At 51.9% G+C, this 26,312-nt stretch overlaps 1 protein-coding gene across 1 annotated transcript in view; it reads left to right on the top strand.

Annotated features, from left to right (window-relative positions):
- Nucleotides 1-1,046: 1,046 nt before the first annotated feature.
- Nucleotides 1,047-26,312, top strand: part of ubqln4 (ubiquilin 4) — a 42,400-nt gene continuing 17,134 nt past the window's right edge. The window contains exons 1-7 of the mRNA XM_068022701.1: nt 1,047-1,136; nt 1,456-1,551; nt 1,981-2,132; nt 17,753-17,916; nt 18,515-18,777; nt 19,675-19,833; nt 24,668-24,884. Coding sequence (XP_067878802.1) covers nt 1,047-1,136; nt 1,456-1,551; nt 1,981-2,132; nt 17,753-17,916; nt 18,515-18,777; nt 19,675-19,833; nt 24,668-24,884 — 1,141 coding nt within the window. The remainder of the gene's footprint in view (nt 1,137-1,455; nt 1,552-1,980; nt 2,133-17,752; nt 17,917-18,514; nt 18,778-19,674; nt 19,834-24,667; nt 24,885-26,312) is intronic.

Here is a 26,312-nt window from a genome sequence, read left to right as displayed (position 1 = left end):
GGAGGGAAGGTGGAGGTGCAAGAAGATGACATTGTTTGGACCTAGTTGTGTTGGAGGACTGAAGCTTGGAACTGTGTAACGTGTAACAGCATCAGCAGCTGAGCCCAACCAAGCAGGATAGTTTCTGCTTCTTGTATCACCTATACACGTCGTTGACCCTAAAGCTCGGTTGCCCTATTACTTTTCTAGATCTGCCTGACATTGGGTGTGGCTATTCAGCCTTACAGCCAGTTTCCCCTACAGTCTTGTGTTAGGATACAGTCCCAGGAGCCTTTCCACTGTCGCCTTTCCATGCATTGCCTCTCGCTTTCTCTACTCCTCCTGCCTGAGCTAAGAGTGGAGGCAGCAAACAAGTCCATGCTTTGATCAAGTTCCTCTATAAAAAGCTGGAGCATGTAGCTTGGTGACTTTAGGGGACTGTCTCTGAGGTAGTACGCTGATTCCTGGAGAACAAGTAGGAGCAGCATCGCAGCTATCCTCAACTGACAAGGGCGTGCACGCGAGTCAGACTTCCTTCCTAGTGAGTGGGAACTGTGCCTTCATCCAGGGAACTCTGCTGATCTCCCGCTCTCTGACCCAAGGCAGGATAGATGGTGTTAAGTTACAGATCGGCCATAATCTGATTGAATGGTGGAACAGGCCTGAGGGGCTGAATGGCCGTGTCCTTCTGTTCAAATGATTACACTCATCATGTAACTGTGCTTTCACCTCACTCCCTTCTGACTGCGCATAAATGTTTTCTCTCCCCTGTTTGACTGGATCTTAATTTTCTAAGTTATCTTGTGAACCAAACTTATTTTCTCCTGGGATCCTGGTTTGACTTGCAATTCTCAAAATTCAAAAGTTGTTTCTTTTTCAAGATCAGTTTAGTAGTCCGGGGATTTAAATTTGAGTGTGCTCAGTTCAGTGTCCCGTCTCTCGTCCCTCTCCCGCTCTCTTTTCACAGAGCGTCACTCCTGAATTTGAACCGTTCGACCTCCTGGCAATGATTAACTAAACTTGGTCAATTTGCTGAAGTGCTTTATGTGAACATAGAACGGGGCTACATGATGTTCTCGGGTGACCCGAGGCCGGGGGAAGGAGGAGCTCCAATGTCCCAGCCTGGTGTTGGAGTAAAGCATGCCACTATACCCCTGGTGGGTGGGGGAAGAGGGTGGTAAATTCACCATTCAGTCTGGCATGGAGTTCAGTGATCTTAACCTGGAGGGGCGAAAACAAAATCCAGATCTAACCCCATTTGCTTTCCACTAATCTGTGGTGTTAAGTGTATGTCTCGGCTGTCATGCCTTCCACAGTTGAATAGCCTGCCAGCACCATCAAGGCTCGCAACGTGAATGTCCCCTTAGGCAAAACAGGAGAGGATTTCAAACACCTAGAGTGACCCCCAAGTAATTCAGCACCTTGAATGTGTATTTAGTTGTCAGTTTTCTCTTTTTTTTTTCTTTCTCCCAACAGAATCAGCTCCTTACTGGAGGACAGTTGAACGGGTGCCATGCACCCTTTGTCACCCCGCTCAAGTGGTCATGCTTTACGTGTGATCCTTGTCAACGAGTAAATAAAAGCAAAATACTGTGGATGCTGGAAATCTGAAATGAAAACAAAGTGCTGGAATTACTCAGCAGGTCTGGCAGCATCTGTGGAGAGAGAAACAGAGTTAATGTTTCAGGTCTGTGACCTTTCATCAGAACGACGAGTGCTTGCCATCCATTTTAAACTTGCAAACATCATGGCCACACTGCTTCTATCTTCTCTCAGTGCTTTATAAATGCCAGTCATTTTCCACCAGCTCACTGGATAGTGGTTGTGAGTGAGGGTTTTTCTCCCCTTTCCTAACCCAGGGATCCACAGGCCAGCTGTGCTAACCACTATCCTGGTCTGGAATCAGTCAGTCAAGCCAAGGCTGATAGTCGGTACGGTAGAAATTTGCCTTTTGGGGAGAACTGCCACTGTTGTAATTTCCGTATTCTTTTTTTATTTTAGTTTAAAAATGAAATCTCCAAACGGTTCAAAGCCAAGCAGGAGCAGCTGGTACTCATTTTTGCTGGAAAGATACTGAAGGATAGTGATACGCTCAGCCAGCATGGCATTAAGGATGGCCTCACTGTGCATCTGGTAATAAAGACGGCACAAAGGTAAGAATGTCCAGCTCCCAGAAGTACTTGTGGGGTCCCTTGTCCGTGATGACAGAGGTAGCAATACGTGCGTGTGCAGGCGTGTGCTTCCACTGTCACTTGATGAGCTGTAGGTTCCTTTATTGCATGAGATGATGATGGAGGCCGGAGGTGCTCACGGAATTTGCTCCATAAAGCCTCACTGGCAGTGGAAAGAGCCTGCTGTGACGGTTGACGCAGCAAAAATGAATGAAGTGTTGGCAATGGTGAAGTTGTCATGGAAATGTGTAAAGAAAAAAGTTGACGGGGTTTGGTTTGTGAACAGGGAATGTATGCCCTGTTAAGAGCTTTAATTAAGTTTTCTTGCACTTTCCTCCTTCTCTGCTTTCCCTCGCCCTCAACAAAAGAGTTGTGGGGAGCTCTGGTGGGTTGTGTGAGCTTGCTTCCAGTAAACTGCAGCCAAGTGTGTCCTTTCCCGCCCTCCCTCCCTCTCTCACTATCTCTGACCTCTTCTGCCCTCCCACCCCAAATCTCCCCACCCCATCTGTGGCAAAGTATTTTATCTCCACACACTGAGGCTGACTTGAAACACTCTGGGGTGTGAGGCTGCTAACTCGCCTGTGCTATTTGTCCTGCAGTACAAAATAGCAAGCACGCCCCCACGACTGACCACCCCTCCCCCACCCTCCCAAACGTTCCAGCCAGATCGAGTTTGCCTCCCTGAGAGTGGCTGTTATTTGACTCATTCAGCTCTGTGCTGCTCTGTGTGTAGCACTCTGGTGTCCTGTGATACGTGGTATTGTTGCACATAATAAGGTCATTGTCCAACCCAAAAGCCTGTGAGTGAACCCTACAGATAAAGAATTAAAGTAAAACTAAACTGCAAATGTAGGAAATCGCAACATTGAGACTGCCAGAAATGTTCAGTCCTCTACACTGTCCCCATCAAACACTCCCAGGACAGGTACAGCATGGGGTTAGATACAGAGTAAAGTTCCCTCTACACTGTCCCCATCAAACACTCCCAGGACAGGTACAGCACGGGGGTTAGATACAGAGTAAAGCTCCCTCTACACTGTCCCCATCAAACACTCCCAGGACAGGTACAGCACGGGGTTAGATACAGAGTAAAGCTCCCTCTACACTGTCCCCATCAAACACTCCCAGGACAGGTACAGCACGGGGGTTAGATACAGAGTAAAGCTCCCTCTACACTGTCCCCATCAAACACTCCCAGGACAGGTACAGCACGGGTTAAGGCTCTCTGGTCTGTGCCAACATTGATTGTTCTGCAGCCACCCATGGAGCCCACTTTGCTTCCCCAGTGTACCAATTTCCATTTCCCAAAACACACGATCCAATGGCCTCTGAGTGAGACTGCAATTTAATGCTGCGGTGCCATTCCCAACTGGAAATGAATACTTTTCCACCCTGTTTTTGATTGTGGGAATCCCAACCCATATTCCTTTCTGTAAAAGGAACCTAGCTGCAAGGCGTGACATCGCCGTCATTTAAGGAAAATGGAAGCAGTGAGTCTTTAGGGTATTTAAGTGTATAGCCCCACTTTTCACTGGCTGTTACATTTTTGTGCATAGTGTTTTAAACCCTTCCTGCAACCCTTTTCCTGAAAACAAGGTACCTCATCCTTTTTTTGAATGTTTGTTTTGTTCCTTCTATCTCCCTCTGGACTGTTTTTAATTGGTGTTTACCCTTACAGTAATTCCCTCGACAGTTTCTGAACCTTGCAGCAAACAAGCCACGTGTTCAAGCTGCGCTTTTTAAAAATTCATTTGTGGGATGCGGGCGTCACTGGCAAGGCCAGCGTTTATTGTCCAGTGACAATAACACTACACTCCTGCACCCCCCCACTTAAATGATACATAGCTCAAACCTCCGACAGAAAATGTATCCAAAACTAAATCTTCCCCTAATAAAGTTGGCTGTACTTGTGACACTGCTCTGGCTTTGATAGTTCAGCAGGCATATTTTATTGGGACAGGAGCATTATACCATGTACAGTATAATGTACCAATTCTGCCTGCTGCTCAGCCATTTCAGGGTATTTTTCCAGGGGTCAGCCATGGCTCACTGGGTAGCATGTTTGCCTCAGCGTCAGAAAGTCCTGGGCTCAAGTCCCAGTCCGGAGACTTGAGTGCAGGTTCCAGGCTTGGCAATCCAGTGCAGTATTGTGAGATGCCTTCTGGAAGAGGTGTATAACTGAGAGCCTGTCTGCTCTCCTGGGTCGACGCAAAAGATCCCACGGCACGATTCGAAGAAGCGTTGTCCCCAGTGTCCTGGTCAATGCTTATTCCTAAACCAATGTCACAAAAAACAGATTAGTTGGTCATTTATCTCATTGCTGTTTGTGGGATCTTGCTGTGCGCAAATTTCACGCCACATTTTCTATATTACAACAGCGACTACACTTCAAAATATAAAGTGATCTGTGACATCTAGAGGTGTTTTTCTCCTTTCCATTGGGAAACTTTTTTTGTCTTTAGATAGTTACATACATATACATATATATATATTACATACATACACTTTTTTATTTATAAAAAAAAGTGACCTGGATATTTGCAAGTGAACTTTTTTTTTTAGACCTTCTCCATCACAAAGTAGAACAAGTAGCATCTGGGAGCTCCCCTGAAATCTGATGAAATGAACTCTAAGCCAAAAGGACATCAGTGAACCAGATGGGTTTTGACGGCAATCGATGGTGGTTTCATGGCACCATTACTGAGACCAGCTTTCAATTCCAAATTTATTTAATTCATTTGAACTTAAATTCCACTAGCTGCCGTGGTGAGATTTGAACCCGTGTCCCCATCAGCCTGCGCCTCTGGATGACTAGTCCAGTGACATTATCACTGCAGGAGACCAGGTGCAGCAACAAATTTTATCCCTGTTGTAAAGGTTCTTTATGGTGTTGTCACCAGGGCAAACAGGTTAAGTAGCACTGAAACCACTGAACTTGGAAAGAAAGACTTGCATTTCAGAACTTCAGAAGCAAAGTGTTTTATGGCCAGTGAGGTATTTTAGAAGTGTCATCGCTGACTGCTGCTATTCCTACATTACCACAGTTTATATGCAGCAATCTCCCACAAACAGTAACTTAATGATGACCAGATCATCTGCTCTTCATGATACTGGCTGAGTGATAAATATTGGCCCAGGGCACCGAGGGAACTCCTCTGCTCTTTGGAATAGTGCCATGGGGGCCAGTTACATCCACCCGAGAGGGCAAGAAAGGGCTTTGCTTCAATATTTTATCAGAAAGACAGTACCGTTAGCTCATCACATCAAATTGTCCCACCACTAGTACCTGTCCTGGGAGTGTTTGTTGGACAGTGTAGAGGGAGCTTTACTCTGTATATAACCCCGTGCTGTACCTGTCCTGGGAGTGTTTGATGGGGACTGTGTAGAGGGAGCTTTACTCTGTATCTAACCCCCGTTTTTTTTTTCTGGGAGTGTTTGATGGGGGACAGTGTAGAGGGAGCTTTATCTGTATCTAACCCCGTGCTGTGCCTGTCCTGGGAGTGTTTGATGGGGACAGTGTAGAGGGAGCTTTATCTGTATCTAACCCCGTGCTGTGCCTGTCCTGGGAGTGTTTGATGGGGACAGTGTAGAGGGAGCTTTACTCTGTATCTAACCCCCGTGCTGTACCTGTCCTGGGAGTGTTTGATGGGGACAGTGTAGAGGGAGCTTTACTCTGTATATAACCCCGTTTTTTTTTTTTTTCTAACCCCGTTTTTTTTTTTTAGAGGGAGCTTTACTCTGTATCTAACCCCGTTTTTTTTTAGAGGGAGCTTTACTCTGCATCTAACCCCGTTTTTTTTTTTTTTTTCACAAGGTGACCTTTATACCCCAGGCCCCTTTTATATTTTTCACATCGAGGGGGCCTTTATCCCTTAGGCCCCCTTTATGTACATATTTACAGTTTTAAAATAACTTTATTAAAACAGATAAATAAACAAAAAACTCAAATTAAAATGCCATTCTCGGCGTCGACGATGCACTCCAGTCCCTGCGGTGCCCACCGGTCGCGGAAGGCCTCAAGCGTACCGGCGGACACCGCATGCTCCTTTTCCAGGGACACCCGGGCGCGAACGTAACCGCGGAAGAGGGGCAGGCAATCGGGGAGGACGGAACCCCCGACGGCCCGCAACCTGGACCTGTGAATTGCCACCTTGGCCAGGCCCAGGAGCAGACCGACGAGGAGATCCTCCTCCCGGCCCAAGCCCCTCCGCACCGGGTGCCCAAAGATCAGGAGCGTGGGACTGAAGTGCAGCCAGAATTTGAGGAGCAGCCCCTTCAGATACTCAAATAGGGGCTGCAACCTCGCACACTCCGTATAAATGTGGAACACGGACTCGTCCAGGCCGCAGAAAGTACAGGTGGCCTGGGAGTCCGTGAACCTACTTAAAAGCCTATTGCACGGGACTGCTCTGTGCAGCACCCTCCACCCCAGGTCCCCGATGTAAAGGGGGAAGACTCCCGTCTAGAGAGACCTCCATCGGGGTTTCCCCTCGCCGCCAGATGGCAACGCGGACCGCCAGGGCGTGTCCGGCCGGCTGACGAGGGCGAGGAAGTGGAGAGTGTGCAGGAGCAGCCCGTACAGGAAACCCCTCCGCGCCGATTGGAATGGCACGGAGGGCATTTCCGAGAGGCGGCTCGGGTTGTGCGGGACCGGCTCCCGAGGAGGGTTTCGGGGCCTGGGTCCGATGAGCAGTTCCGGCCGAGCGGGGGTCAGCTCGGCCGGGATCGCTCCGCACTCCCGAGCCCCCTCGCCACCCGCAGTGAGGGGCGTCCCGGGGGTTCCGGCTACTCCTCCGCCCGCCAGACCGTCCCCGGAGTCGGCCGCCCGGACAGCCGAGGCGCTCTCCTCCGCCGGCGGGGGAGCGCCCTGACTGGAGGCGACCATGTTCCAGACTCGGAAAAGATCCCGGTAAAAGACAGGCAACTCCCTCAGAGAGGCGCGGCTAACGGACTCCACCGGGAGCTGCGTGTCGTCTTGAAGGCAGTGACACTGGCGGAAAAAATACGTCGCCAGCGCACACCATCTGGGAGGACGCTCGACGTACAGGTATCTCTGCAGGGTCCGAAGGCGGAGAGTCGCAGCCTGGGTGCGGACGCACACCAGCGACTGACCGCCCTCCTCGATCGGGAGACTCAGGACCGCGGCAGAGACCCAGTGTTTCCTCTTGCCCCAGAAGAAATCGACGAGTTTCTTCTGGATCTTGGTGGCAAATACAGGGGGCGGGGCCAAAGTGACCAACCGGTACCACAGCATGGAGGCCACCAGTTGGTTTATGACCAACGCTCGGCCCCTGTAGGAAAGAACTCGGAGCAGTCCTGTCCAGCGCCCCAGCCGAGCGGTGACTTTCGCCTCCAACTCCTGCCAGTTTGCCGGCCAGGCTTCCTCAGCGGGGCTAAGGTGGACTCCCAGATAGAGGAGGTGCGTGGTGCTCCACGCAAAAGGTGTCATCTCCTCCGGCAGGGAGTCCACCCGCCACTGACCAACCAGGAGTCCGGAACATTTCTCCCAATTGATCCTCGCGGAGGACGCGGCAGAAAAGGTCTGCTGGCAGTCGCGCATCCTCCGCAAGTCAACGGGATCTGTGATTGCGAGGAGCACGTCGTCGGCGTAAGCCGAGAGGACGACCCGCATGGCCGGCTCGCGCAGAGCCAATCCCGTCAACCTCCTGCGAAGCAGGCACAGGAAGGGCTCCACGCAGATGGTATACAATTGGCCGGACATGGGGCACCCCTGACGCACTCCTCTCCCAAATCGAAGGGGCGCCGTCAAGGACCCGTTAACTTTGACTAGACACTCTGCGGCGGCGTATAAAAGTCGGACCCGGGCCACGAAATGCGGCCCGAGTCCGAAAGCGCGCAGAGTCCCGAAAAGGTAATCGTGATCCACCCTGTCGAACGCCTTCTCCTGATCGAGGGAGAGAAAGGCGACCGACTGACCAGTCCTCTGGGAAAGATGGATCAGGTCCCGGACCAGGTGGATGTTGTCCTGGATGGACCGGCCCGGGACCGTGTAGGACTGGTCGGGGTGGATCATGTGGGCCAGCACGGAGCCCAGGCGGGTAGACATAGCCCAGGCAAAGATCTTATAATCCGTGCTGAGGAGGGAGACCGGACGCCAGTTTTTAAGCAGGCGGAGATCGCCCCTCTTCGGCAGCAGGACGATGACCGCCCTGCGCCACGAGAGGGGCATCTCCCCGGTCGCCAGGCTTTCCCCCAGGACCCGCGCGTAATCGTCCCCCAGGACGTCCCAGAACGCCCTGAGGAACTCCACGGTCAACCCATCCAGCCCTGGGGATTTGCCCCACGAGAGCTGGTGGAGGGCGCCAGTCGGCTCCGCCAACGTGAGCGGAGCCTCCAATCCTTCGGCGCCCTCCGGGCTGACCTGCGGCAGGTCCTCCCACAAAACTCTGCGCGCATCCTCGCTGGACGGATCCGGAGAGAACAACGCACTGTAATACGTCCGGACCAGGAGGCCCATTCCCTCCGGATCCGTGATGGAGGATCCGTCGTCGGCCAGCAGCTCGACGAGCTGCTTACGGACCCCCCGCCATTTTTCCAGCGAGTAGAAGAAGGGTGAGGCGCGGTCCAAATCTTCCTGGATCTGGATCCGCGACCTCACGTACGCGCCTCGGGACCCTATGAGCTGCAGGTTCCTCAGCGCGCCCTTCTTCTCTTTGTACGCCTGCCACAGGGCCGGGTCCGCGACGGCATGACCGAGGCGGGATTCCAAGTCGAGCACCTCCCTCTCAAGGCGCCCGATCTCGGCTTCCCGCCTCTTGGTCGACCCCTTCGCGTACTCCTGACAGAAGACGCGGATGTGAGTCTTGCCCACATCCCACCATAGCCTCAAGGAGGGGAAGCCCCCCTGCTTCCTTCTCCAGTCGGCCCAGAATCGACAGAACGAGTCCCGAAATCGCACGTCCTCCAGCAGCCGGTTGTTAAAGTGCCAGTACGCAGACCCCGCCTGGGTGCGGAGCGGAGTGAACTCCGCCCACACCAGGCGGTGGTCCGAGCACGGCACCAGCCACATGGAGGCCGCCGAGACGTGGGAGACGTACGCCTGCGAAATGTAGAGGCAGTCGATTCGCGACCCCCCTCCTCCAGACCTCCACGTGAAGGCGCTGGAGTCGGGATGGAGATTCCGCCAGACGTCCACCAAGTTAAGGGAGCTGATCAGTCCCCTCAACTTCTCCACCGACGCTTGGCCGCGCTGGGGACCGGAGCGATCCCCCACCTCGAGGGTGCAGTTAAAATCCCCCCCGAGGATGATGCACTCGCCGCTATCGATGGAGCTCAAGAGAGCGGACACTTCTTCAAAGAAGCGCGCTTGCAAAGCGCCGGGCCTGGGCGCGTACACGTTCACAAAGTGGAGCGGCACGCTACCCAGGCGAACGGCGAGGTGGAGCAAGCGGCCCGGCACTAGCTCCTTGACCCCCAAGATCTCCGGCTGAAAAGTCGGGGCCAACAAGATAGCCACCCCACTAGAAATAGGGGTGAGGTGACTCATGTAGACCCCACCCTGCCACTCCAGGAGCCAGGTGGCTTCGTCTCCCGGAACGGTGTGGGTTTCCTGCAGAAAGCTCACCGCGTATCTCCCTTCCCTGAGGACTGAGAGATTGTGAAATCTGCGGTGAGCCCCTCTGCTGCCGTTGATGTTGAGGCTGGCTATGGTTATCTTCATGTCAAAGGTACGTAAAACCCGTCACCAACAGCTCACTGTGAGGAGGGAGTGGAAGTGCACCTGGCCCTCCACTCCCCCAGCAACCCATTGAGGAACACATTAAAACGGCGCCTCTCAACCAGTTTCACGTCCGCGCGCTTGCCCGCTATCTTAAGGGCGGCACGGACGGACTGGATGATCAGCGCCAGATTCGACCAACGGTCGAGGGCCAGCTGAACTTTATTGCGGCAACCTCTGCAAGCCGCGAGGAAATCCCGGAGTTCCGCCGTGGGGATGAGAGGAGATTCGGTGGGAGGCACGAGGGACTCCACCACCTCACTGGCGATGGAATCAAGATCATCCTCCGTGCCCCGCACCGAATCCCCATCCTCCTCCGGGTCGTCACCGCCAGCGGCCGACACATCCACCACACACTGTGGGGCGGACGTCCCGGCCGCGCCTGCTGGTCCCGCCTCCGTCACGATCCCACCCCCAGGATCGATGGCGGAGGAGTCCTCTCTGGGTTCTATTGTGAAACTGGAGCCTGTAGGCACCAGCGGTTCAGGAACCCCCTCCACCTCCATCCCCAGGCCAATGACTGGTCCAGGGGAGACAGAAGTTCCGGACTCCGGGAAACCAGCCGGAGCCGAGACTGGAGGCGGCGAGAGGAGGCCATCTCCCGCTCCGCCAGCACCCACAGGCCCAGCAGATGGGGCAGCATTCTCAGTTATAACTGGGTCGGGTGTCTCCTGGTTGGTGGTGGACTCCGGCTGGGAGGCCCGACCCTCTGGGGCCTCGCCCTCCCCTTCATTCAGGACACCCGACCCAGTAGCAGTGGCGGAATGGGCGGTTTCCCCAGGCTCCCCCACCACAAGCAGGGCCCCACTTACTCCTTCAGGAGGGGCCTCACGTACCGGGGCCATCCCCTCCCCTCCATCCTGAGGAATAGGGAGCACCTGCCCGGACTTTGCAGCCTTAGTGGTGGCGGTAGGGGGCACCTGAGGACCAGAAACAGGAGGCAGCTCCCCTCCAACAGATGGGCCCTGCACCTCAGGGCCCTGTGTTATTTCTGTGGAGGGGTGCCTTCTCCTCTTTTTCGCACTTGGGCGCGGAGACTCAGAGACCTCCATGTCATCAGAGGCCTCCGCCTCCGCACCCTTTTTTCCTTTTTTAGTCACCCTGGGCCTGAGCCCAGCCCTGGGACAGGTGGATTCCATGGGAATGGGCTTTGGGCTGAGCTCAGGCTCGGGTTGAGTCAAAGTGTCCAGGGGACGCGCCTCACGATGTTTCTTTTTTCCCCGCGTCTTCCTTCCGCTCGGATGGACGCTCCCCTCCCCGCCAGAGGCTGTGAAAACCACAGCCTCCGGAACCGACTGAGCGGTGTCTGTTGGATGTGCGGGGGGAGTGGGAGGAGGTGCTGTGGAACCACTCTGGGCCGCCGAGGTGGAGCTGGCGGCCGGGAGGTTGGGGCAGTTCTTCCGAACATGCCCCACCCCCTTGCAGACGTGGCACCGCGCCCCGTCCGAGGTCCAAAAGACGCGGTAGGCCGTCCCCTGGAACTCCACATTAAATTGGCCCTCCGTGTCCTCCTCCCGCGCCAGCTGCATAAATAACTGGCGGCGGAAGGAGTAGACATGTTGGAGGCTGTGCTCCCGAAGACCAAGCCGGACTGGGGTGATCCCCGACCTCACCTCCCCCAGATGGTGCTGGTGGGGGAGGAGGAGCTCACTGGGAATGAAGGGTGGGACGTTGGACAACATTATCCGATGCGCAGTGGCCCCCAGAGGGTCCACTGGCAGGAAGGTCCCCCCCACAGTGAGCCCTTTACTCAGGGCCAGGGACACCGCCCGCTCGGTCTTCAAAAAGAGCACAGCCTTCCCATACATCTTTGAGGCCGCAACAATGGCCGAGGGGCCGACAACCACGGCCATTGCCTTAACGCAGGCCTCAATAGACATGTTGGGGTGGGGATAGCTCTTCACCCCATGGCTGCATGTCAATAATTTAAAGGGTGACGGGGCCACGTGGGCAGCCACAGAAGCTGCAGCTGCGTAGGTAGTAGAGGGCCCCGCCACCGGTGATGAAGGGCTTGCCATGGGTCCAAGAGCTAAACCCACCCCAAATTGTGGACTTGCACACCAAATATCAGCGATTTAACTGAAAATATTGAATGTGTAGTAAAGACAAACAAACAAACAACAGATTAGTGGAGAGGCTGAGGTAATAGAGGAGAGGCAAAGGCAGGCTGGAAGGGATGACTTGCTTTCTGGAGGTGGTGCTCACAGTACACTTAAAACAGTCTTTGAAGTTGGTCTTCCGGTCTTCTGGTTGGGGGAGTCGTCTTCACCTGGGTCAGCTGAAGCCGCCCAGGCACTATCTATCCCCTTCCGTCTGTTTAGCTGGGCAGCTTCAGCTGTCCCAGGCTTGGCAATTGGGGTGGGGAGGGAGCTTTCCTGTGTGCTTTTGCAGCAGCACAGATTCCTGTTGAATTGGCAGCCCCACCCCTTGTTGTTCCAGCCACTTGTTCCTCCCCCAACAGTCCAAAGTAAATTACTGGTGTTCAGCACCCACCTCCAGACAAAGCCTTGTTTCCAACAAAAAAAGAATGTCACTTTCTTCTCTTTTAAAGGTGATTGTTGTTGGAGTTTTCCTCTGCTTGTTTGTAGAAGCTCTCCCTTGCTCAGTGTAGCTCCTCTCTCCACCTCTGCAACCTCCAACTGCCACCAGCACTCTCAGCTGCACCTCGTTGAGGCTCTCAACGCTCAGTCTTCCCAATCAGAGAACAGCCAACCTTGTGCTGTACCAGTCCTGGGAGTGTTTGATGGGGACGGTGTAGAGGGAGCTTTACTCTGTATCTAACCCCGTGCTGTACCTGTCATGGGAGTGTTTGATGGGGACGGTGTAGAGGGAGCTTTACTCTGTATCTAACCCCCGTGCTGTACCTGTCCTGGGAGTGTTTGATGGGGACGGTGTAGAGGGAGCTTTACTCTGTATCTAACCCCCGTGCTGTACCTGTCCTGGGAGTGTTTGATGGGGACAGTGTAGAGGGAGCTTTACTCTGTATCTAACCCCATTTTTTTGTTTATCAAGGTGGCCTTTATACACCAGGCCCCTTTTACATATTTTTGTCAAGGGGGCCTTTATTCCTGAGGCGCCCCCCCCCTTATATACATTTTAAAAAGTAACTTTATTAAAATCGAATAAATAAAACAAAACTCAAATTAAAATGCCATTCTTGGCATCAATGATGCACTCCAGACCCTGTGGTGCTCACCGGTCGCGGAAGGCGTCAAACGTACCGGCGGACGCTGCATGCTCCCTGTCCAGGGATACCCGGGCACGAATGTAACCACGGAAGAGGGGCAGGCAATCAGGGCAGACAGCTCCCCCAACAGCCCGCAGCCTGGACCATGAATTGCCACCTTGGCTGGGCCCAGGAGCAGACCGATGAGGAGGTCCTCCTCCCGGCCTATGCCCCTCTGCACCAGGTGCCCAAAAATCAGGAACGTGGGGCTGCAGTGCAATCAAAACAAGAGGAGCTGCCCCTTCAAATACTCAAGAGGGGCTGCAACCTCGCACACGTATATACATGGAACACTGACTCGTCCAGGCCGCAGAAATTACGGGCAGCCTGGGAATCCGTGAGCCTACTTAAAAGTCTATTGCACAGGACTGCCTTGTGCAGCATCCTCCACCCCAGGCCCCAGATGTAAAGGGGGAGGATTCCCACGTAGAGAGACCTCCACCTGGGTTTCCCCTCGCCGCCAGATGGCAACACGGTGTGTCCAGGGTGTCTCCGGGCGGAAGACAAGGGCGAGGAAGTGGAGAGTGTGCAGGAGCAGCCCGTACAGGAAACCCCTCCGTGCGGTGTGGAACGGCACCAAGGGCATTTCCGAGAGGCGGCTCCGGTTGTGCGGGACCGGCTCCCGAGGAGGGTTTCGGGGACAGGCAGGTAGACATAGCCTGGGCAAAGATCTCATAATCCGTGCTGAGGAGGGAGACCTGACGCCACTTCTTAAGCAGGCGGAGATCGCCCCTCCTCGGCAGCAGGGCGTTGACCGCCCTGAGCCACGAGGGGCATCTCCCTGGTTGCCAGTCTTTTCCCCCCAAGACCCGCACGTAATCGTCCCCCAGGATGTTCCAGAACGCCCTGAGGAACTCCAAAGTCAGCCTGTCCAGCCCCGGGGATTTGCCCCCTCGAGAGCTGGTGGAGGACGTCGGTCAGCTCCTCCAACGTGAGTGGGAGCCTCCAATCCTCGGACGTCCTCTGGGCTGACCTTCGGCAGGTTCTCCCACAAAACTCTGCTTGCATCCTTGCTGGATGGATCTGAAGAGAACAACGCACCGTAATAGGTACGGACCAGGAGGCCCATTCCCTCCAGATCCATGATGGAGGAACCGTCATTAGCCAACAGCTCAACGAGCTGCTTACTGACCCCCTACCATTTTCCCAGCGAGTGGAAGAAGGGTGAGGCGCGGTCCAAATCTTTTAGGATCTGGATCTGTGACCTTACATATGCGCCTCGGGTCTCTATGAGCTGCAGGTCCCTCAGCGCGCCCTTCTCTTTGTATGCCTGCCACAGGGCCGGGTCCGTGACCTCCATCTCTAGACGCCCGATCTCGGCTTCCCGCCTCTTGGTCGACACCTTCACGTACTCCTGACAGAAGACACCAATGTGAGTCTTGCCCACATCCCACCATAGCTTCAAGGAAGGGAACCCCCCCCCCCCATCCCCGCATCCTTCTCCAGTTGGCCCAGCATTGATGGAACAAGTCCCAGAAACGCTCGTCCTTCAGCAGCTGGTTGTTAAAGTGCCAGTACGCAGACCATGCCTGCAAGCGGAGCGGAGTGACCTCCACTCACACCAGGTGGTGGTCTGAGCACGGCACCAGCTGCGTGGAAGCCGCCGAGATGCGGGAGACGTACACCTGCGAAACGTAGTGGCGGTCGATTCGGGACCCTCTTCCTACAGACCTCCATGTGAATGTGCTGGAGTCGGGATGGAGATTCCGCCAAATATCCACCAAGTCGAGGGAGCTGATCAGTTCCCTCAACTTCTCCACCGAAGCTTGGCCGCGCATGGGACCGGAGCGATTCCCCCACCTCGAGGGTACAGTTAAAATCGCCCCCCCCCCCCCCCCCTGGAGGATGATGCACTCGCCGCTATCGATGGAGCTCAAGAGAGCGGACACTTCTTCAAAGAAGCGCGCTTGCAACGCGCCGGGCCTGGGCGCGTACATGTCCACAAAGTGGAGCGGCACGCTACCCAGGCGAACGGCGAGGTGGAGCAAGCGGCCCGGCACTAGCTCCTTGATCTCCAAGATCTCCGGCTGAAAAGTCGGGGCCAACAAGATAGCCACCCCACTAGAAATAGGGGTGAGGTGACTCGTGTAGACCCCACCCTGCCACTCAGGGAGCCAGGTAACTTCATCTACTGGAACGGTGTGGGTTTCCTGCAGAAAGCTCACCGCGTATCTCCCTTCCCTGAGGACTGAGAGATTGTGAAATCTGCGTTGAGACCCCCTGCTGTCGTTGATGTTGAGGCTGCCTATGGTTATCTTCATGTCAAAAATACTTTGACCCCTTCACCGACACCTTTCTGTGTGGGGGGGAGTGGAAGTGCACCTCGCGTTCCACTCCCCGAGCAACCCATTGAGGAACGTTTTAAACCGGTGCCTCTGAGCAGTTTCACACCTGCACCCTTCTCTTCCTTCATGAGGGCGGCACGGACAGACTGGATGATCAGCACTAAAATCGGGCACTGGCCCAGGGCCAGCTGAACTTTATTGCGGCAACCCCTGCATGCCGCAAGGAAGTCCCGGAGTTCCGCCGTGGGGCTGAGAGGAGACTCGGCGGGAGGCAGGAGGGAGTCCACCGCCTCACTGGCGATGGATTCAAGGTTGTCCTCCGTGCCCCACATCAAATCCCCATCCTCCTCTGGGTCATCATTGCCAGTGGCCGACACATCCACCCCACACTGTGGGGTGGATGTCCTGGCTGCGCCAGCTGGTCCCGCCTCCATCACCAGCCCACCCCCAGGATCGATGGTGCACGAGTCCTCTCTGGGTTCTACTATTGGGCTAGAGCGTATGGGCAGCAGTTCAGGACCCCTCCCTCCACCTCCTTCCCCAGGCCAATGAGCGGCCTAGGGGAGATGGTAGTTCCCGACTCTGGAAATCCAGCTGGAGCTGGGACTGGTGGAGGGAGGAGGCCATCTCTTGCTTCACCAGCACCCCCACACCCAGCAGACGGGGAATTACATAAATTGGGCTCAGAGTCGGGTAGCGTCAGGCTGCTGGGAGGGTGGACCCTCACGGTGTCGCCCCCACCTAGGACACCTGACCCAGTGGCAGATGTTTTCTCCTGGTGGGTCCGCAGGCTCCCCCACCACGGGCGGGCCCCCACCTCGGCAGTTGTGAAGAATACAGGGGCATCTCCCATCTCCCCACCAACCCTCGCCCCCTCCTCCCACCACCAGTTCTGAGGGATGGAGGGTTCCTGCCTAGGGCTCAAGGCCCTCATGGTGCTGGTGGCGGGGGGAGCCCGAGGAACCGTGCCAGGAATTGGATCCCGTAATTCAGGGCCGCCTTCAGAGGAGGGGCGCCACCGCCTCTTATTCCGGGAGGGGCGCGGAGACTCAGAGACCTCCACAGACTTCCCGTACATTTTAGAGGCAGCAACAATGGCTGAGGGGCCGACAGCCTCAGCCATCGCTTTCATGCATGCCTCTATTGACATGTTGGGGTGGATGTAGCTCTTGACCCCATGCTTTGATATCAGTGCATACAGTGTCAGGGCAACAGGTGCAGCCGCAGCAGCTTGAATGCGAAAGGCCCCGCCACTGGCGAAGAGTGGCTTACCATGGGATCGAAGAGCCACGCTCACCCCTCAGAAACAAAGCAAATAACAGTTTTTTTTTAAACTTAAGCAATATGATGGGGATTGGGAGTCGAGGTGGAAAGGAAAAGGAGAGGATTGGTGGCCGAGTGGTGGAAGGGAGAGAAAGGCTGCGAGGATGTTGCTCTACGATCAGTGGTTAGAGAACCTTACTGCAGAGTCCAAAGTCCAGTCTTCCAGTCAGGGGTACTCTCCGTTTCCTGCTGTTGTCTAAAGACTTTCTTCAGCTGGGCGGCTCCAGCCGTCCCGAGCCACGCAGTTGGGGGTGGGGAGGGAGCCCCTTTTGTGCAGGATGGAAGAAAAACATGAGCAAGTACGGGGGCTCCCCATAGAATTTGGCTGCCCCACTCCTGGATCTTCTGGCGCCTCCTTCCTCCCCCAACAGGTCAAACAAAAAACAGTTCTCCGGTGCTCCAACACCCACCTATCCAGAATAACTTTTAGGTCTTCTCTGTTCTTACAAAATAGGAAAAGTTCCACAGTTGAAGCTGTCAGTTGCTGCTCTCTCCTCTCCAGTCGCAGCTCACACAGCCTGCTCAGGCATCGCTGTTTTGCCTAATTGCACACAGGAAGTGCTCCAAACTCTCAGCCAATCCCGTGCTGTACCCGCCCAGGGAGTGTTGGATGGGGACAGTGTAGAGGGAGCTTTACTCTGTATCTAACCCCCGTGCTGTACCTGTCCTGGGACTGTGAGGTTGTTCGAGTGCCTGAAATGGGGAACATGCTTTTCTGCAATGGAATTCAATTGGGACTGGAACTTCGGCAGTCCCAGGTTTTAGTGAACGGTTTTTTGGCTGGTTCCACTTTTTCATTCTTCTTTTTGCCTCATATATGAGACAGGGCATTAAATTCTACTGCCTGGTCTCTCACGTTGCTCATAATGTAGCCCATGGGGCGTGAAGGCAAGCCAGGATATATTTCTGTTGCTCTTGGGGGACTGGGTGGTCCCTCTCCGAATTGCAGGGGCCTTGTTTGCTGTGACTGACGGGGAAGCTCCTCGCCGTCCAAGGCACGCTGACTGTTGTTTTCACTTTGTTTCGCCAGGCTTCAGGACTCAGCCACGCAGCCGTCAACGTCCTCAAGCGCCCCCAGCGCTGAGGAGACCAACACGAGGCCCGAACCCCCCACGGGCATGGTCACCAGCACGAGCAGTGGGGCCAACCCAGCACCTCCAACAGGAACAGCCACTTCCTCCCCTTCTGTATTATGTAAGACTTGTGGTTATATGTAGTGCCGCTGGTTTGATTTGCAAGGGATAGAGAGGAAGGGAAAGGTGTGAAGAGCAGAGGGAATAAGGGAAAGGTAAGAAAGATGCAGGGTGGGAGATGTACAGAAGTGAGGAGTCGCTGAAGGGATTTTGTGCCAGTTTCTGGAGCAATGGTTACAACAGGTCACATGCCTTTGAAAGAAGGTAGGGTGGTGGGAATAAGCCAGGCTTCCTTCTCCTGATGGCTGTGCTGAACTCCACACACATGTAGGCATTGAGGGTAGGAGTGAACATGGCAATGAGGCCCTCCAAGGTTGTCTGGCCTGTTCAGATCTCCTGCCTACGTCTGTGAATAGCAATCACTTGGATGAGATAGTCAGTTGTTGAGGGGAGGGAATTGGAGAGAGGTGAGCAGGATGAGTGTCTTCTGGTTTCTGTGTGGTTATGTCCTGAGTGAAGATGCACAGTCTAATTACAACCATCGGAAAGACTGAACAGGCTGTGGGGGCTCTTCTAGAAAGGAGAAGGCGTGGAGCCGATGGCTCTAAAGGCTGTAAATATGTAATATCTCTTGTCCTATATGTGTTTTTTTTTTGCAGCTGGATTTGGTGGCATCCCTGGACTCGGGAGCCTGGGCATGGGCTCGGCAAACTTCATGGAACTACAGCAGCAGATGCAGCGGCAGCTGATGTCCAACCCGGACATGCTGGCCCAAATCATGGAGAATCCCTTTGTACAAAACATGATGTCGAACCCAGACCTGATGAGGCAGATGATCATGGCGAACCCTCAGATGCAGCAGCTGATGGAGAGGAACCCCGAGATCAGCCACATGCTAAACAACCCCGAGTTAATGAGACAGGTGAAGAGCCCCTTCGGCCTCCTTCCTGGCTGGATCCCGGTGACCACGAGTAGTGTCCGACCTTTGGCACTCAGTGGGATGAACGTCTGACCCTGGCTCTGTGTGCCTGAGATGCTGCGTGGGGGGGGGGGGGTGATGTAGTACAAGTTGTGATACCAGGGAGGGTAGTTTCCTGTCCCTGGGAACACCTCCCTACCCTTCCCCTCCCCTCTCTTCCCCCTCCCCCAAGGCCCGGGCAGGCTGTTAGTTTCTAATTCAGCAATTTCAGCCTTTTTTTTAAATTAAAAAGAAAAGAAAAAAAATTCTTGGTGTGACTTCCCTTTGCGGATCCAAGTTCTTTCGCAGGATCAGTGGTTGTTTGAAAGTGCATAACAGCAGGGGGCCATTCTGCCCGGCCTGGGCTCTGTGCCCGTATTCTCTCTGACAAGCGTGCGGGATGCAGCTCAGAAACTGCTGACTGCACAGATAGTGCAGTACTGCAAGCTAGCAAAACCCAGAGTCAGGAGATAACTTCCTTATTGAAACCACAATGCCTGTGGTTAAAACTCCGGCTGTCTCTGACTGAACACTATTGCTTGGGGAAGGTATTATAGTGATTCTTCAGTTACTTTTCTGCTGTACTCATAGGTTCAGATCTTGAGTGGTGCTTTGTTTATATTAAAAATAAAGGTTAGCTTGCTGTTACTAATGCAGGCGGTGGGAGGAACACTTTCAGCTGGTTTATGGGGACAGGAACCTGCCGTCTGAATCAGAAACAACACGCATTTATACAGTGCTGGATCATTTCCTCAGCTCTCGTCTGAGGATCAGTCTGCTCTGTTCATCGTGTGTGTTTGGAGTATCCAATTGCAGTAACACTCTCTCACCAGGTGTGTTTCTCTGTGTGTCTCTCTGTAGACAATGGAACTTGCTCGGAACCCAGCCATGATGCAGGAAATGATGAGGAATCAGGACCGGGCGCTCAGCAACCTCGAAAGCATCCCCGGAGGCTACAACGCTCTGCGGCGCATGTACACTGATATTCAGGAGCCCATGTTCAGCGCAGCCAGGGAACAGGTAGCTGTAGCTAACTGGCAATTGCAGAGATGCAGCGCGGTAGGAAGGGGCTGGGGCTGTCCTTGTAACACTAGGGGGTACAGGTCTGCTGTTATAGTCCAGAAAGCCATTTGGTGAAAGATGATACTGGAGCCAATCTTTACTCGGCCCTGCATTTATTTACAGAGTGAAACGTTTACAAGCATAAACCTCCTAACTCGGTCACACCAGTTTCGATAAGTACCTCTAATTGTTTTATATCTGCTGAAGTGAAACCCCAATTAATGTCCTCCACCTGCATATAATTAAAAACAATTGATATACAATTAACAGATTCCATTTCTCTTCAAATAAAACTTGGAGTTAATATGCACAAATGACATTTAAAAACATAAAAACTTCCATATTCTGTACAAAACATTACATTGCAAGATGTCCCTCCTCTAGGACCCCTAATAATTTCTTCATTAAAGCGTTTCTTGTAAAACAATCACACAGTTGATGACTTGCTTCCACCAATTTAAATTTAGAGATTTCTTTTCTCTCCATTTGTCTCAGGGCAGCAAGGTTAATCTGTAACCTTTTCTCACTTTTTTTTTGAAGAGTGACATTATCTCATAAGGAATGATTATCTACATAATAATCAATGGGATCGTCCTTACACCCCTTGTAAAGAATCTCACTTAAATAGAAACTCGTCCACTGCCTCCACAAGAGCCAGTGTTTCAGCAGCTAAAGTACTTTTAACAACTCTTTAGTTGGGAAACTAAGAAAATAAAGGACAACATTTCCCATTTTCATCTATCAGAAATATTATGAAACCATCTGTATGTGAATACTCATCAGGGAGATTAGCATGTGAGGCGTCACTAAAAATAACTAGTCTCCCGTTCTTTGGGTCACCCAAGGAAGTGAACTTGCAGCTAACGGCCCTTTGAGAGAAAAAATTTCTCCTCATCTCTGTCTTAAGTGGGACATCTCTAATTTTTAAACTGTGTCCTGTAGTTGTAGTCTCTTCCATAAGGGGAAACATCCCCTCAGGATCTTGTATGTTTTAATACGATCACCTCTTGTTCTTCTAAACTGCTATGGATACAGACCCAACTTGTCCAACCTTTCCTCATAAGGTAACCCCCTCATCCCAGGAATCAGTCAAGTGAACCTTCTCTGAACTGCTTCTAATGCAATTATAGCCTTTCTTAAGGAGACCAAAACTGTACGCACTACTCCAGATGTGGTCTCACCCAACACCCTGTACAACTGTAGCGAAACTTCCCGACTTTTATATTCCATTCCCCTTGCAATAAACGACAGCATTCCATTTGCCGCCTTAATCACTTGTGTACCTGCATACTAACTTTTTGTGATTCATGTACCAGGACACCCAGATCCCTCTGTACCGCAGAGTTCTGCAATCTCTCTCCATTTTAAATAATATGCTGCTTTTCTATTCTTTTTGCCAAAGTGGACAAGGTCACATTTTCACCACATTGTACTCCATCTGCCACGTGGGCAAAAATCCCTTTGCAGACTCTTTATGTTCTCTTCACAACTTGCTCCCCTATTTATCTTTGTGTCATCGGCAAATTTAGCAGCCATACATTCTGTCCCTTCCTCCAAGTCATTGATATAGAGTGTAAATAGTGGAGGCCCCAGCACTGATCCCTATGGTACTCCACTAGATACAGCTTGCCAACCCGAAAATGACTCATTTATCCCTGCTCTCTGCTTCCTGTTAGCTAACCAGTTCTCTACCAGTGCTAAGATGTTGACCCCACCATCACCCCACACCATGAACTCTTATTTTATGTGGCACCTTTATCAAATGCCTTTGGGAAATCCAAGTACACCACATCTGCAGGTTCCCCTTTATCCACGTCGCTTGTTACTTCCTCCAAGAACTGTAATAAATTAGTCAAACATAATTTCCTCTTCACAAAACCATGTTTATTCTGCCTGGTTGCATTGAGAGTTTAAGTGCCCTGCTGTAAATCCTTAATAGATTCTAGCATTTTCCCCTGCCAGAGGTTAGGCTAACTGGCCTGTAGTTTCCTGCTTTCTGTCTCCCTCCTCTCTCGAATAGAGGAGTTACATTTGCTCTTTTCCAATCTGATGTGACCTTTCCAGAATCTAAAGAATGTTGGAAAATACAACCAGTGCATCCACTGTCTCAGCAACCACTTTTAAGACTGGAATGCAGGCCATCGGTTCCAGGGGACTTGTCCGCCTTTAGATCCAATAGTTTTCTCAGTACCCTTTCGCTGGTGATTGTTATAGAGATACAGCACTGAAACAGGCCCTTCGGCCCACCTTCCTCCCTTTCATCTGGGATATTACTTTGTGTCTGTCTTCACTGCAGAAGACACCAATATTGTTGGTTTAAAGATATTCCAGACATACTCTGCTGAATATCTAAACCAATATATTTTAAAACTCAATCTATTTTCAGCAAAACAGATCTCCCTGAGTAATACCAGAACCTGGAAGCATCATTAACGCCATAGACGCAATTGTTTAATTTCCATAGTTTATCTTTATCTTGTACATGTACTGCCTCTTTGGGCCTCTGCTCTGGTACCTCAGAATAAACACCAAACTCTCTCCAACTCTCTAATTCCTTTTGCTTTGCGCCTCTCATTAGTTTTATCCTCCAGTTTATCGACAGCCACCAAAACCTCGTGGTCATGAGGACTTCTGCTTCTAGTTCTGTTCTGTGGCCTTTATTTCGTTGTGTAATCTATTCAAGCTATGGCACTTCGATGTCTGTTGGGACTACTACTGAGAGATCTGTTCGAACTGTCGGAGACACTTCCTCCAGAACATGATTTTTTATTTTGACACGAGTCAATTCCGGACCCACTATCAGTACTTGCACTGCGCTTTCTTACTCTCCACACTTTCATCCCATTCTCCCAGTCCATGGACCTTGCCGCTTTGGCCATCATCCTGAATAGTCAACCGATATTTAAACTTGCCAGTAGTTTTTCTTGCATGTACCACAATTGCCGCATCCCTCCATTCATTAGACCCTTCTGGAATGTGTGTCACCTGAATACCCAGCCTGGGCAATCGGCCTTCGGATGTGATAGCTCTGTCCTCTGTGTAATGATCACTCGCATTACCACTAACCAGCCCTTGATCTACTGCATCACAAAACATAAGAGCATTTGAGGTAAATGTGCCTCATTTACTTCTATCAGCTGCTCAAAGTCTGAGATTTTATAATTAATCCCAATTAATCGTGAGGAATGAACCTTAACCGTGTGATTGCCTTGTTTGATCAGTACTATCTTACCACCACGACCTGTTACTTTACCAGGTCCTTTCCATTCCCTTTGACCCTTTCTTTTATAATGAGCCAAATCTCCTGAATTAAATTCTGCCTCAGATGGTTTTATATAATGCCTTGCACCCGGACAAGCACCTGAAGTGCTGTAACCTGCAAGGCTACGGACCAGGTGCTGGAAGGTGGGGTTCGATTGGGCGGCTAGTTAGCCGGCGCAGACACGATGGGCTGGATGGCCTCCTTTTGTGCTGTAACCTTCCTATGGCTGTATGGTTCTAGACCACTCCGAATTTTCTCCAAGACCTCCGCCTTCATGAAAGACTGTCTCCCTGCATGTAAAGCATTCAATGTGCAGAAAAATTGGAAGCAGTTGTAGTCCCTTCTGGAGCAGGACAATTGCACAGTAAAGGTGGCAATTTAGGACTTCACCCAGAGCCAAATTGATAGGGACGAGACCTTCCAACTATCTGAAGTGAATTCTTCACATGAACCGCCCATGTCCGGGCAGTTGTCAACTTGTGCTCTGGTTGATCGTAAGATTTTCTGCAGCATTTCATTGATCACTGCATGATTCCCTTCACAGAGTATACTGCTGAAAGCATTTTCAGCTTCAGTATTCATGACCATAATCATCTTTTCACATGTCTCTGAGCTTGTCATTGGCAAATTCCCCTCCATTATTAGTCAGAAATTTAACATGTACCCAAAGTCCAGTCCCTATACGTTTCTCCATGATTTTGTCTACATTTGTCCTTGCTCCGTATTAATGTGGAAAGACTAAATCTGATTGCTAGGTTCATAAAATGTGGAATGAAAATGTTTGTCTTTGTCCCATAACTTCAGATCCATGGCAACTAGCTCATTAAAGTCACGTGCCGATGGAAGGCGTACAATAGGATGTTGTGGCGTCCTCCGCTACTTTTTACAGACTTCTCGCTCCTCGTGAAACTCTTTTATTAGCCTTGTATACCCTTCAACCACACCTGCAACATTTAGTATGGTTTTAAATCTTTGACAAGTAGAGTCAGCAAATTATCTGTGCAACTTTTAAGACAATTTGCTTTTTTTAACCTCTCTGCCTCTTATCACCTGATGCCATTAATACTTGTCCAACACTCTGACAAGAAACATCACATTTTGTTAGGGGATATGATAATGTCCTGATTGGGTAGGCTGCAAATCCACTGACTTCCCAAAAATTATTGCCTTGTCATGCTCCGTGTCAAGTTCCATTTGTGCCTTTGTCATTGAAGGTTTACTCAACAACAAGACTACGTCAGTATTAATAAAGTGGCTTACTTTAGCTATTTTACATGGTATTACAACTCTTTCGTGACCTCAATGTGTTGTCATCAGTGAACCTTAAAGAAGTAGTATTTTTATAGTCCTTAACCTTGTATCAATCCTTACTAAGTGAATCAAGAAAGGTCACTATGTGCTATGTGTCCTGTAGTTTGGTGGTGCTGGTGGATTGCATTGAGGTGTCTGTCTGTCCTGACCCACTCCTATGCACAAGCCGGACCTAGCCATCTATTAATCTTTAACATTTTCTGTTTCGCTGTTTTCCAGTTTGGCGGCAACCCCTTCACAGCCCTGGGTGGTGGCTCGGACAGCAACGCCCCGCCGTCCCGGACCGAGAACAGAGAGCCCTTGCCGAATCCCTGGGTCCCAACGTCACCGGCCTCGCCGGCTACCGGCACTGGCAGCGAGGGAGGGAACGGCACTAACCAAACAACGCCACCTGTATCAAACCCCTTCGGCATCAACGCAGGGAATCTCGGGAGCGGTACGTAACTCACCGATGGGCCCTATGTGATGCAGCAAAAGAGAGTCGGGCAATTGTCTGCCCTCCCTTAATCTTTTTTAATCAACGTGTGGTCGTTAAGCTACTGGGTTATCGAAAGTTGACCTGTTCAGGCACCCAACGCCAGCATTGAACACTCCCAGAGTAGGTACAACACTGGGTTAGATACAGAGTAAAGCTCCCTCTACACTCTCATCAAACACTCCCAGGACAGGTACAGCACGGGGTTAGAAAAAAAAAAACGGGGGTTATATACAGAGTAAAGCTCCCTCTACACTATCCCCATCAAACACTCCCAGGGCAGGTACAGCACTGGGTTAGATACAGAGTAAAGCCCCATCAAACACTCCCAGGGCAGGTACAACACTGGGTTAGATACAGAGTAAAGCTCCCTCTACACTGTCCCCATCAAACACTCCCAGGACAGGTACAACACTGGGTTAGATACAGAGTAAATCTCCCTCTACACTGTCCCCCATCAAACACTCCCAGGGCAGGTACAGCGCGGGGTTAGATAGAGTAAATCCCCCTCTACACTGTCCCCATCAAACACTCCCAGGGCAGGTACAGCACTGGGTTAGATACAGAGTAAAGCCCCATCAAACACTCCCAGGGCAGGTACAGCACTGGGTTAGATACAGAGTAAAGCTCCCTCTACACTGTCCCCATCAAACACTCCCAGGGCAGGTACAACACTGGGTTAGATACAGAGTAAAGCTCCCTCTACACTGTCCCCATCAAACGCTCCCAGGGCAGGTACAGCACGGGGTTAGATACAGAGTAAAGCTCCCTCTACACTGTCCCCATCAAACACAATTTTCCTCCACACAAGATCAGTGGGCAGGTTGTTCAACCTTGCCCGTCTAAGAGCGAAGTCCAAAGTACGGAAAGTCCTCATCAGAGAACTCCTCTTTGCTGACGATGCTGCTTTAACATCTCACACTGAAGAATGCCTGCAGAGTCTCATCGACAGGTTTGCGTCTGCCTGCAATGAATTTGGCCTAACCATCAGCCTCAAGAAAACGAACATCATGGGGCAGGATGTCAGAAATGCTCCATCCATCAATATTGGCGACCACGCTCTGGAAGTGGTTCAAGAGTTCACCTACCTAGGCTCAACTATCACCAGTAACCTGTCTCTAGATGCAGAAATCAACAAGCGCATGGGTAAGGCTTCCACTGCTATGTCCAGACTGGCCAAGAGAGTGTGGGAAAATGGCGCACTGACACGGAACACAAAAGTCCGAGTGTATCAGGCCTGTGTCCTCAGTACCTTGCTCTACGGCAGCGAGGCCTGGACAACGTATGCCAGCCAAGAGCGACGTCTCAATTCATTCCATCTTCGCTGCCTTCGGAGAATACTTGGCATCAGGTGGCAGGACTATATCTCCAACACAGAAGTCCTTGAAG

Source organism: Heterodontus francisci, chromosome 46, assembly GCF_036365525.1.
Source record: "Heterodontus francisci isolate sHetFra1 chromosome 46, sHetFra1.hap1, whole genome shotgun sequence".
NCBI lineage: Eukaryota > Metazoa > Chordata > Chondrichthyes > Heterodontiformes > Heterodontidae > Heterodontus > Heterodontus francisci.
Note: the sequence above shows the minus strand (reverse complement) of the source record. Positions and strands in the feature narration are given on the sequence as shown.